The sequence below is a fragment of the Neolamprologus multifasciatus genome, chromosome 13 (genome assembly GCF_963576455.1).
Source record: "Neolamprologus multifasciatus chromosome 13, fNeoMul1.2, whole genome shotgun sequence".
NCBI lineage: Eukaryota > Metazoa > Chordata > Actinopteri > Cichliformes > Cichlidae > Neolamprologus > Neolamprologus multifasciatus.
The window spans coordinates 25,686,459-25,700,194 of NC_140451.1; the positions used below are offsets into that span (position 1 = coordinate 25,686,459).

Below are 13,736 nucleotides of genomic sequence, written 5' to 3' on the forward strand. Positions count from 1 at the left end.
AGCAACAACGCCATCGCGTGTGCTTGTTTATGTTCCACACAAACCTTTCACAATAAAGCTCAAGATCCTGTTGAGACTTTTCGAAATAAACTGAATCACGTGAAAGAGATTATTTACGGATGAGAATTAAAAAAGAGCTGCCAGGTGCTAAAAAAATAGACCTTAGACTCAAACGTTAGAACAGGTTTTTCCCCGCAGCATGCAGTGTAATAAATACTCAGAAAGAAAACGGCGCCGTTACAACTTATGTCTAAAAATGTATAGTTTCATGCATCGGTTAAAACACTCGACTCCAGCTACATGACACGCAGCTGGAAACACTTCCCGCAAGTCGAGCTGCCCGAGATTCACAAAATTTACAGAAAATGTTGTGAATTATATTGTTATCGGACGATAGAATTCTTATATCGGGATATGAAATTTTGGTCATATTGCACAGCCCTAATGTGGTGTGTAAAGCTAGTTGCCAAAAGAAAGAAACATCTGAACGTGCCAAAACATAAAACAATTTATCTTCTTTATGTTTTTCTGAGTCACCCACTGTGTCCCGTTGGGCCTGGTTATTAACTAATATTTTTTAAAATACATTATTAAATGTTCTTGTAACAGCAGATTAGTGTTTACTACATATTTTAGGACAGGGATTGAGTACATCGATTACAATCAGTCCAACACTGTGGCTCTTTGATGAAATTTTGAAAAAGGTTTTGACAAAAGTGATAGTATATGACACATGAGTGTAATAATTGGTGAGATCAGCTCTACTGAAATTGTTTGTTACCTTTTGTTTTCCAGACTGATCCTTTAAAGAGAGGTTGAAATTTTTTTGTCACATGGCAAACCAAACTGTGGAGAGTTGAATGTGAAAATTCATGAAAACTAATCAAAGAACCATAAGCCATTCAACAGAAATTAAGATTAATTTACCTCATTATTCAGCCACGTTGGTAGAAGAGAAAGAAATCTTCACATTAATCGGTTATGAAAGCCTGGAACATATAATTTATTAAGAGTAAATTTTATATTTTAAAGTTTGACCAGTGAGCCACAGCACAGTTTTTGGCAACCAAGGCTACCAACTCCAAGGGATTTGCATCTGCTCTTTAATTTTCAGGGGTTTGTCAACATTTTTTAAACTTCCTGTTTAAGTACTTAAGTAATCTGTGCTTTTCATGCAATGTGGCAAAACAGTCTGGGCTTCTTGCTATTCACAGTGCACAATAATGAAAGTAAACAGCTTCGGGGTACGGATTCAAGAAGATTAGGTTAGGAATTAATGAATTTTTAGTCAGATGTGTCATAACTGAAAGCTATTACCTTGCCTCAGGGTCCTGAGTTTCGCATGATCATGCCACAGCAACTGACTGTCCCCAAAGTTTAAATTGCTTAACCTGCACTGGTTTGCAATTTGGTGTATAAACACTTGTATGACACAAGCTTGTCTGCCCTAAAGTAACAGAAGTACATTGTAATCTGGACTCTGCTGTTCTGAGAAGGCTCAGGTCTTTCCATTAGTTGATGTCTTTCATTGGGATAATCACATCTGTGGCACTAAGGAGGATCAGTGGGTGCAGTGAAGAATCCTTTTAAATTAGCACAAAAGTGTGAGGCTTATCTGACATAAGAAGATCAGCAGCAGAATACACCTGGTGGGTTACACCTTCTTAGAGACGCGTCCTAATCGTTAACAGAGGAGCTATAACGCAACAACACGAAAGACACCCATGAACCATTGCCTGAAGAGATCTGACAGCGTGCAGCATGTATAAAATATTTATTATGAATAGCACAGTATGTCACAGTTCATAACACGGAGTTTCCATTGTGCTTAAAATACATTTCTCATCACATGACGTGAACATAGAGGCATGTGCATAATACATAAACCATACATAACATTCAAATTCTGCTCTTTCTTAAGAATCCAAACGTTGCAGTACAACTTGTGCATATCTCTCTATATATCTATTTCTATATCTCTGTGTAGAGTTTGCTAACTAGGCAGCTTTCCATAGCTGACCACAAAAATAGATCAGTGTAAATCTTCTCAAAGGAGCAACAGTAATTTGGGTATTTAATGCTTCTTGGAAAAGGAGAATGGAGCAATATCATGAAGGCACAGTGTTGCATGCTTCTCAGTAGCAATCAAAGGTAACGACTTTAATATGTAGATGTTGATGTTATGAAACCGTGGTGCTGTACTTGGTAACTTAATGTTTTCTATATTTGCGTTGTTTTTTGGATTAGTTTTTTGTTTTTTACAAATGTTAAAGCAAAGAACTACATATTGCTTTCAAGCATTTTAGAGTGCATCCCTTTTAGGATTGTATATTTATGGCCTTGCCACAGGCCCAAGTGAGAGTACCCTGCACGGGCCATATCTTTGTTACTGAGCTGCATGAATCAGATTTGATGTTTTTTACTATTTTCATTTTGAAAACAATCAGATTTGCTTTTATGCCTTAATGGAACAAATGTAAAAGTAATATAACAGTAAATTTACAATATGAATAAAACCGATCACAATGAGGGAATAAGGTACATACCAAATGATAGTCATAGGTTGTGTCATTCATAATAAAAGTTTAAATATATGAATATTACCAGCTCTGTCATTGATAAAGTGAAACAGCAATTTATTGTGGCTTCAGTGAAAATATTATATCTTAAAGGGGACCAGTTACACTCATTTCCAGCTTCATATTGTTATTCTTGGACTCTACTAGAATAGATTCGTTGATAGATTGATTCGCAGTTCAAAATAAACGTTTAAACTTTATGTTAGGCCTTGCAGCCCCTCAGTTCATCCACTGTCTGAATCAAGTTGTTTTAAGGCTGATATTGATTGGTGATTGGTTGCGTCTCACAGATTTTAACAGGTGGGAGGAGCTTCTGTTAGATTAGGAATATCTGTTTTCTCTGACATCAACCAGTGTTAAAAAATAAAAACAAAAACAAGAAAAACTCTGAAACCTGAGCATTTGGTTAAAAGGAATTAGTCACACATGTACTAACCTTACTTTTTTTAATCTTTCACCATATTTAATGAAAGCCTCTAAAACTGTAACAGGAAAAAGCAAAATAGATCCAATTTAATGCGCCATTTTTCCCAAAAGAATCAGTGCAGGTGTTTTAATTTAATCTTCTGTTTGACACGAAGATTTAAAGTGTTGACTACAAATCCATTGTTAGCCCTAGAAATGTTTCTTTCTAAAAGCCTCCTGTAATCACATATGGATTACATATAAATAACATTACTGGTATTCGTTGAGTTTTTCATTGTTGGTGGAAAAAAAACTGAGTTAAAATCCAATTTAATCAAGGTAACAATTGCAACTATTTCAGTTTTTTGCCTTAATGAGTTCTGGGTTTTCTGTCTGTCTCTTAGGAGACAGCAAGAGAGAAGGATGACGAAGGAGGAGGGGGGCATGCTGTTGCCATACAGCACACTTCATTTCCCTGTTACACAGTTTTTAAACCACTGTTGAATCTGTTATTATACAAAACCAACGAGACTGATAATGATTACAGCCGTATGTCTGCGCTGAAGCAATTTCCCTACCCTTGGTGGAGCAGAGTACTAAACCGCTGCGCTTAGTTTTCAGTGCACACTAAAATGGGTGTAACTGGTTCTTGTGTGGTTGTTGGATCATTTGCATAAAGTGGAGTTTAAATCTCGGGTGCTCAGCGGGCTGCACAAAGCATCCTATCACTCTCGAAGTATGTTTATGTGAGCGGCCCATTATTCTGCAGTTATTGCACAGACATGAATGTGGTTTAAATCTTCTCACAACTTGTCACAAACACATAGATATTGTTAAATTATACTTGAATGTTGTTTCAAGAATTTTGCATGCTATTGATGTAAACCTGACTTAGCATTTGCCAAATGTAGCCTCAAAACCGCCAAAGTAGGTCTGCTTTTTCTTAAAATAGCACAGTAACTTTACTGGATTTATCCTACGGTGTTGGGAATGAGTTTTGTTCAAGTAACCATGCTTTATATGCTCAATTGTGAAAGCCGCAGTAACAGGTATTAAACTAAACCCTATCATTTCTTTTTCTTTTTTTTTCAGATAACTTGAAATTGAACATTAAAATAGTCACTTACAAAAACAGATCTGAAAAGAAAAAAGTTGCAGGCTCACAGCCAGAGATTTGTCAGTTATCAGAGTCTGCGTTGAACTCTGTGGGCTTCAAACATAATGACTAGATGAGATGATCATCCTCATCTCATCTATTCATAGATAATAAATTTGTTTTTGTCACATCTGTTTGCACTTTCAAAGCGTTTAAAAACATCTGATGGTTGATTTTGCTGCTAAGATAAAGACTTTGTCTCGAGTTACATAATCTTTAGATCCTTCTTTCATTACAGTGACTGAATTCCTCAGCGATGCCATCTGACCTCTTTTCCTCTCCCTTTGATTTGTGAACTCTTGCGCAGCAGCTTCATGAATAATCTGTGATCGAGAGGCCATGGTGATTTTTAGTGCCTTTTCTTTGGTTTTGAGATCACAATTCTTGGAGAAGCAGACCCCCAAACACTGGCAATAAACCTAATGAGTTCTCACTTCTGTGATGACATGCCCAGTTATTTTTAGCAGGCTGAATTTTTGATGGAACATGAGTGTTGGAGTAAAAACCTCAGCATCTTTTTCCTCTCAGCTGTGTCCGTCCCAGCTTGTCTTTTGTGACGGGGAAAGCGCGCAGGGAACATAAATTATCCATGAGTGATGAATAATAAAGAAAAATGGTTATTTTTTTCTCGTGAAAAGAAGTGCTTTTATTGGATAAATTCAGTAAAGCTCCTACTTTTTCCAAAGACAAACCCAAAGTCATATTATTTGTTTTAGAAATACAAGCGTTAATTTCAGTGATATAAAACTTTATTTCAGCTGATTGCAACCACTTTCCGGGATTCATTACCTGCAGTCTGATTGTTTAAAAAATGACTCACATTTGCAGAGTATTATGAAACTTTCTTCCATTATTCATTGTTTCTCAAGTGCAGCAACGGATATCTTAGAACTAAATTGTACTGTAAAAGCTAACTGTGCCTTTTTTATTGCTTAATACCAGAGTGCATTGCTCTGCTTTACTTTGTTTCATGCATATTTTTCTCATTTAGGTTCCACATTGATCACATTGATTGTCTATTGTATTTTTTTTTTTTTTTTTGTTTGCTTTCGGAAACGTGATAGTGTGTCAATTTGTTTTGGTCAATAAAATTTAAAGTCGAAGGACAAATTTGATGATAATAATTGGCGTATATGTAAACTTTTAGTATTTATCATGCAGGAATTATTGCAATCTGAGTTAATCCCTATTTAACAAGAGTTAAAGAGAAAAATGAAATTGTAGAGATTGTTCCTGTTATTGTATATTTTATTTATAATGATTGGAGGAATCTGCCTGATGCTGGTGTTCAATACAAAAAATAAATAAATAAATAAATACATTTTGGGACTTGATAAAAATACAGCATTCTATGTCAACATTCAATTTCTACCCTCAGAGTCTACAGTAGTCATCGTGTTATGTAAAGCAAGTTGCTCATCAGTATAAACTAAATGTCTGTATGATACAAATGCAGCTCTTCTTGGCCAGTTAGACGCTACAACTACTGAAGATTATGTGGAATTGGGGAAAAACAAGTCTTTTGATATTAAAAAGAAATAAATAAATAATAACATGTTCACAGTAAAATAAAATAAAGATGTTTCATTTAAAAAATTAAAAAATAATCACATTAAATCTATATTCTTACCAGCCATTTCATTAGGTACACCTGTTTGACTGCTTAACAAAAATATCTAATCAGCAAATCACATGGCAGCAGCACAATGCATCTAGGCATGCAGATATCCAGTGAAGAGAGATGATTTAAGTGGCTTTGAAAGTGGCATGGTTTTTGATGCTAGACAGGCTGCTCTGGGTGTTTCAGAAACTGCTGACCTACTGGAATTTTCCCACGTAACCACCTCTAGGGTTTACAGAGAATGGTCTGAAAAAGGAAAACTGGGTTTGGGTGAAAATATCTTCTTGATTCCAGAAGTCAGAGAAGGCAGGCAACAGAAACTCAAATAACTACTAGTTACAACCAAGATATGCAGAAGGGCATCACCGAATGTAGCAGCAGAATACCATACCAGGTGCCACGAGGAACTGAGGCTACAATTCACACAGGTTCATCAAAATTGGACAGTAGTAAGATTGGAAAAATGTCACCTAGTCTGATGCCTGCTTCTAGCAGAATAAAGTCCCATGTCACAAAATTATATCACCTCAGACTGTTTTCTTAAAAATGGGAATAAGTTCGTTGTAATCAAATGCCCTCTGAAGTTACCAGATCTTAATCCAAAAGAGCACCTTTGGGATGTAGTGCAGCTGAAGATTTGCTTCATGAATGTACAGCCAACACATTTGCAGCAACTGCATGATGCTATCGCATCAATATGGACCAAAATTTCTGAGCAATGTTTCAGCATCTTATTGAATCTACATGTATGTCATGAAGAAATAAGCCAGTTCTAGAGGCAAAAGTGGGTCCAACCCAGTACTAGCAAGGTGTACCTGATGAAGTGAAAGTGTATATTGTAACAATCAAATAATATATATTAACATAAACATACACCATCTATATGAAACACTCCTACAACAGCTATGCGTGATGTGGACTTCTGTGGAAAGTCTACGGCATAACTGACAATGTAACCGGACACCCCTTTTAACCCTACACTGGACCTTCCACGGCATTCAGTCGTCGTGGGCTATGTCGACCCGACCCGTAGTTATATTTCTTGGGAGGGGCACATCAGGTTATGTGGAAGGTGTACGGTTAAAAAAGGGGTTTCCGGTTATCTTGTAAGTTATGCTGTAGATTTCCCACTGAAGCATAATTCAGGCATTACTGCACCAAGTGTGTCATTTTAAAAAAACATTTGAATGTCTGCAACACATTTTTTGTATTGACTGCATCATATTAAAAAGGGGTTGAGGGGTTAAAGATTTTTCCCACTCTGAAAGAAAAATTCAATTTTTCAAAGCCAGAAGCAAGTTAACACATTTAAAACAGTTCAAGATCATCTGCATTTCACAGACTCATCCCTGAACATGTGCTCCGAAAAGACCTCCTAATACTAGTCAACTCATATTAGCTTTTTTTGTTTGTTTGCTTTCTCAAGTAAAAATGAGGACAAACAGAAATGTTAAATCATGCATGTTAACAGGATTAAAATGTAAAAATATACTTAAGGGACCATTAAAGTCAAAAATGGTCTGGTGATCTCAGTCCACTTTCTGACAGCCTGTTTTATTGTACACAAATTTTAGTTTACAAATATTGTGCAAATCGCCATTACTTTCTATATTTGTAAGGGTTTTGGCCACAGTCAGTACCTATAAAATGACTGTATGTATCACCAAAGCTGTAACATAGTAAACCTAGATATCAGGAAAGAGGGATAACTTGCCAATTGCTGCCTCACTAGTTAGCATTTCATTCAATTTTCCATGAAGCACATCTATTTGTGGTTTATTGAAATTAGGATCTCCGCTCAAACATGTTTTTGAAAATCAGATTGGTCGGGCAGAGTTATCTGTTGTTTAATTCATAATGATTCTGGCATCTGATATAATAACATAACTGTTTGAGGAAATTACATTAAGATTGATTCAGCATCTGCAAAAACTGTCCTCTTTCCCTGTCAATGTGAAATAATGCAAATGGATTGGCGTGCGGCCTCAATTCATCAAATATGCGCCAACTGCTATCTGAGGCAGACGTCTACTTTATGTGACATGCAAAGAATCTCTTACAAATGCTAACAAACCAGTGGGTCATGCTGCTTCCATTGGAACCTTCCAATGGAGATACCTCCTTCTCCTACCTCCCCCAAAATCTGAACACACTTTTCATAAAATGCCACCCCTCAAAGTATTTTTCCATCATAGTGCAGCGGAAAGATAAATCAAACGTATGTACAAACAGAGAGCTGTCAGTTTTTGTGTAACCTTCAGATATTCGATTCCAAGACACAAAAATCTAGGTTACGACCTCAACTTGTCAGCACGACGTTACCTTGCTACCAGGTAGGTACACCCTAGGATGAAGGCTGGTGCATCTTACTACACTGCTGCCTAATCTAAATGGTATACCCAGTGCGGTCTCAGCTATCCGAGTAATCTGCATATTACTGGATTCAGCTGAATTTAAGGTCAACTGTTGCCGGATGACTCTTTCATTCTTCAAGAGAAGATATCCTCTTTGTCCACTTCTGGTGAAGCAGGTCTAGAAATGTCAAAAAGATGCTGTGGAGAGCCAGAGCTTGGATGGCTGGCTTTCAGGAGTTTTAGCACTTCTGTGAGTTGCATCTCTAGGCCTGACATTCGAACATTTAGGTTCTTAAGGTCATCCTTTAGCTCTAGCTTGAGCTCCTGCAGTGAAGCCTGAAGTGTTTGCTCCGGGATGGGGTAGAAGAAATGCCTCATTTCTGGAGGCTGGGCAGGACTGCGGTCCTGAGGCGTCAAGCGGAAGTCACCCACTTTGTCCAGGCGTAACTCACTTTTGGTAATGCCGCTGTCACATGAGTCCGTCTTCTTTAGAGAGATCGGGGATTCTTGCACCTTGGTTCGTTCAGGTAAAGTCTCCATGGATTCAGCTTTAGACACTGTGTTCCAGTTGTCAGCTTTGGCCATCGACTCCTTAAAGCGACCCCAGCCTTTCAGTTTGGGTGGTTCAGCAGAGCGGCCACCAACCAAAGAAATGGACGATGGCACTTGCAGTTTTGCCTTATCTGCGACCGTACAGTTGAGAGGTGATGGCGATTGAGGAGTTGAAGATGAAGGTGTAGCTGGGCTTTCTGTTACAGTGACAATGCTGGTAGTTGTAATAGCTGATTTATTTTGGGGGATGTCCACATAGAGAGGACCCTTCTCAATGTCTTGTTCATCTGTTTCTGGTTTCCCAGTCGCCATGCGGGCCTCCTTCTGCTGTCGAAAGCGCTGGAAAAGTTTTCGCACTGGGTGATCTGGTGGCAAATTCAGAGGGGCTTCATTTTTACGGTTCCGTCTCTCCTCCTCTTCCCGTTTCACATCACTGATCTTTCGAAAAACGATCTGAAAGAGAATTTAAAATTCTTATGACTAAAAGACCATCATTAAAAAAAAACCATAAAGTTTAATAACCAAAAGTTTCAGATTTTGACAGCACACAAGCAAAATAATACCCAAACCACTCTCACACTCATGTCAGTTTAGTCTCCTGAAGTAGTACAAAAGGGAAAGTTCATATCAAGCCTCTGGCTTCAGCGCGTGAAGGCACACTGTCAGTTTACCACCCAGATGATGCTAATGGACAACTATATTTTTAGGCATTTTGTATTTTCAGTTTTTAGCTTTGTAGCTTTATTTCTGTGCTTTAAAATGTCCCAATCCCAGTCTCCCAATCCAGTAATTCACTTGTCTCATTAATTAGGGATTAATATTAATTAAAAGTAATAATTAAAAAACACAAATACACATTCTGTATTCACATGTTTGGGAATACTTTATTAACCTTCATTAACGTCACAGTCTAACATTCAACATATAACATTCATTTTGTCAGTAAGCAATTCAACTTTAAGGTCTACAAGCAAAACCCCCAAAAAGCTGATGAAAATAAGCGCAAACTACTCTTGACATTTTGGATTTTAATAGATGAAAATGTGAAACAATTTGAGTAGCTGTTTGTTTTTCCCAAGGATACATGACAGTGCTGAAACTTGAGAACCGGTTCTTGTACAGAACTGTTCCCAGTAGTCCAATTCCCTGGAATTATTAGTGTGTTTGCCTATCGAGCCCGCTTTTTCGGATGGGTGTGGGTACGGACAGTTCTTTTATTTTTATTGCACACAAGGATAAGAATGCAATAGTAAAGTGCAAACTGCATACAGGGCAAAAACAGCTGCATGATGTTGCTAACACAACTTCAGCTATTTGCAAGCATCTGCACAGACACCACGCTAAGGCTAAGCTAGCCAAGAACCCAGAGTGAAAAGCTGAGCCAGCCACAACCTGAACTTCAACAGGTAACAACCTGATGAGCAGTCAGTCTGCAGCTTTCATTTCTATCTGTTCATGTCTCTACAGTAGAATTACTATGGCGATTAGTTTAGTGTCTCTTTGTTGCAGGTTTTTATCCTTGCTTTATGTTTGGTGTTGGCTTTATGTTCATATATAAATACTGAGAGAAAGATCATAGGTGTGTGCTCGGGGATTTGTGTTATGTGTGTGGGGCTGTAGCATATAGGTTTACATTGTTAAATGGTGTTAAATGGTAATTACAAGAGCATGTGTTTCAGGCCATTTTACATGGTAAAAAGAAAGCAATATAACGAGTAGAATAACGATTTACTTTGTCCTGGGAGTAATTAAGCAGAGTACTGCATTACTTTTAAGAAAAGTGTTCTATGTGTAACACAACAAAGGGGGAAAATACCTCCAACATGTACAAACATTTGACTACATGCAGTTAATTTGCATGAATGTAATGTCTTTGAGACATTACATTTTACCTAATGATTGTTTATCAGGTTTTTATATATATATATATATATATATATATATATATATACACACATATATATACATATATAATATATATATATATATATATATATATATATACTATATATATATATATATATATATATATATATATATATATATATATATATATATATATATATATATATATCTGTATTTAAGTGAAGAATATAGTCTAGTAAAGCTAGTGCAGGGAACTCAGTTGAAGCTTTGCTGGTTAATTCTTTACTGTCCTCACGCTGTAACAAAAACATCCTCCCAATTTGGTCATTTATTTAATCTGCAAATCTATAGAGAGATAAATTAAATAAATCTATCTCTCCCTCTGACATGTCAATGCCACTGCTGCCTTGCATCGCTGCCTGCCATTTTACCACCTGTTGTCCACTTACAGGCTAATCACCCCAGTTTCTAACATATTTAGAAGCAACAATGAGCTCTAACAATATTCTTCTGCTGCACTAAATACTTTCAAATGGAAAGTATCTGATTAAAATAGCTTATGTGGCAGTTTTAACTCAGAAAGTCTGGGCATTTTATTTGCAACACGCAGAAAGTCACTCATCACATTTGAAAAGGTAAGACAGCATCATCTTCCTTCTCTGTCTTGTAGCAATAAAGTTTTCACAACTTAGACAACTTAAATGCACATTGTCTGCTCTGCTGGATCAGTCAAAAAACAATCTCAGCAGCTCCATTTGAAGGCAGTATTAGGCTCCTTTTGTCAACCCATATCGGGATTTCCCTGCTGCATACATTCAGGACGAGGGACCCTGGTGAATAGTAACTTTAATGCAGAAGATGAGATTGCCTCTTCAAATGCAAGCAATCCAATCTCACTTGCACTCTCCCGAGCAGGCTAACCTCATTAAGAATGAAGCAGTGATTGGTATCTACTCTTACGCTATTGTTGATCACAGCTGTTCATTTCTGAATGAAGGATGTGAGAGCGGCTTTAGTATATGGTGGCTGTTTAATGGAGCTCTGTTTTTGTATTTTATGTGCTGAATATAAGGTTTTCTGTGGTTACCTTTTCCCAGAGTGGGAGTTTCTGGCTCCTATTTAACAAGAATTGATGTGTGTGAACAATTGTGATTGTCAGTATGGTTCACATTAGGCAAGTTAAAGCAGCTCCAGATCATGAAAGGTAGGCTGTCTTCTGCTGTGAAATATATTGACATGACTAAACATATATAGGTTCAATATTGATTAATTGATTGATTTAATAAATCCTCCAGGCTTTCATCTCGTTGAATTTAATGCAATCTCAACTTGGATTGCAAAAGAAACCTCTCTTCTTAAAGGTTGCAATCTTCAGCTTTTGCTTTACTTACTGCTTACTGTCTGGTACTGGTAATATCAACACTATCTTTACAGATCTTTGCAGAAAAATATTATTGGAATTTGTAAATATATTCTAAAATGTTTGTTTTATTTTGTTAATATTTTTTTTTCTTTTTCATGTACCACTGTGCACAAGGCTGAAGTCTTTGCAGATGAAAACTTCTGTGTAAATCCTAAATGAAAGTGCAGTCAACTGTATCTGGTATCTGAACAGTCACTCACCCTCTTACGCAGGTTATAAGTGAGCAGCAGGTTTCGAGAGAAGTGGTTGGAAAATGCCGTGTAGAATTCCAGCACCTTCTGCAGAGCGTCGCGTTTAATAACGTGGAGGTCGCAGTAGGTCAGAGCTCGCACATTGGCGCAGGACTGAGCCAGAGTCACCTCTTTCCAGAAAACGTCCCCAAATACGTCTCCCTTTCCTGCATGAGAGAGCGCACAATTTTAGTTCCATGTTAGTTCAGCAACAAGATCTGATCTTCCAGGTAAAAGAAAACAGTAAGAGACAAAAACAGGCTTGCAAAAACAGCTTTAATAATGTTTTTATATATCAGTTATCGATGATTAGTGAAAATCTCAGTACCTGTAATTTAACACACAGTATTAAGTCCTACACACAGGTTTACACTAAATGGACACTTTGTAAGGTACACCTGTTCAAATGCTTGTTAATGCAAATTTCAAATCAGCTAATCCCATGGCAGAAACTCAGTACATTTAGGCATTCAAAGTTCTGAAGTTCAAACCGTGCATCAGAATAGGGAAGAAAGGTGATTTCAACTGGGTATAGTTGTTGGTGCTAGATCTCAGATCTAAGTAGGTCAAAGTATTTCAGAAACCGATTTTTCCACACAGCCATCTATAGGGTTACTTAAGAAAGTAGCATAGCAGAGCTTTCTGATCTGACGTTTGGATGGCAGGGTCAGATTTTCACGTAAGCAACATGAAAGCAGGCCTGTCCTGCCTTGAGTTCAGGCTGCCAGTAGAGGTGTAATAATTTGAGGGATATTTTTTGACACACAAGAGGACTGTTTGAGCACCACAGACTGCCTAAGTATTGTTACTGACCACGTCCATCCAGGTCCAGTAGAAACCAAATAAAGTGGACGGTGAGTCTTTTACTTGTGAAAAGTCCCTCAATATATTGAATGAAAGCAGCAGTTACTTGTTTTAGGTTGGTTATAAATAATACAGTTATGCAATGTGGATCATTTATGAGTCAAAAACACATTTTGGGTTGGAAGGTCTTGGAAAGTCCCCCTCCAGCATGACAGATGCTGCTGAACAGCTGGAACTAAATCCCTTTGTTTTTTTGAGGAGACTTTTATGTATATTTAAAACTGAAGACAAAGCCAGATGAGGATTTTCTGCTGTTCAAGATAATGGCTTACAACTGATGTATTAACTATTAATACATATAAGAACTATAGCTTTCAAACCTTTATAAAGAGTGTTAAATTACCTTCATAATCTAAAGCTCATTAGACCAACTCAGTAATTTATAAGGTCTGTCATTTGTGACTCATGCACAGCACTTTTTTTAAGTTTGAGAAGCCCAGTATTACCATAAACTACCCTGAACAAAGGAGTACTATGACTCAGTATAATCAACAGCTTATCATGAACTTTTTTCCTTTTTTTTATTGTCTTGACTTAAAACACCTTGTTATTTCTTCACATGATGACATGATGAAACACACGCAGTGGATGAAAATAAACCTTAAATGTGGCAAAAGCATTAATATAAAGTAGTATGTGGTACAGTGGTAAAAAAAATAGCAGTAGCTGATTAAACCAGATGCCCT

The 13,736-nt window shown here is 37.2% G+C and overlaps 1 protein-coding gene across 8 annotated transcripts in view; it reads right to left on the reverse strand.

Moving 5' to 3' along the window:
* Positions 1-14: 14 nt before the first annotated feature.
* The window catches only part of kcnh1a (potassium voltage-gated channel, subfamily H (eag-related), member 1a), a 59,225-nt gene continuing 45,503 nt past the window's right edge, over positions 15-13,736 (reverse strand). For 3 of the 8 annotated variants that reach the window (XM_085181694.1, XM_085181695.1, XM_085181696.1), the window contains 2 exons: positions 12,157-12,353; positions 15-9,120 (listed from right to left, as the gene is read on the reverse strand). In XM_085181694.1, the coding sequence (XP_085037820.1) occupies positions 8,251-9,120; positions 12,157-12,353 (1,067 nt within the window). In that variant the 3' untranslated portion in view covers positions 15-8,250. The remainder of the gene's footprint in view (positions 9,121-12,156; positions 12,354-13,736) is intronic. The other 5 variants (XM_085181690.1, XM_085181691.1, XM_085181689.1 and 2 more) reach the window with 3 other exon arrangements.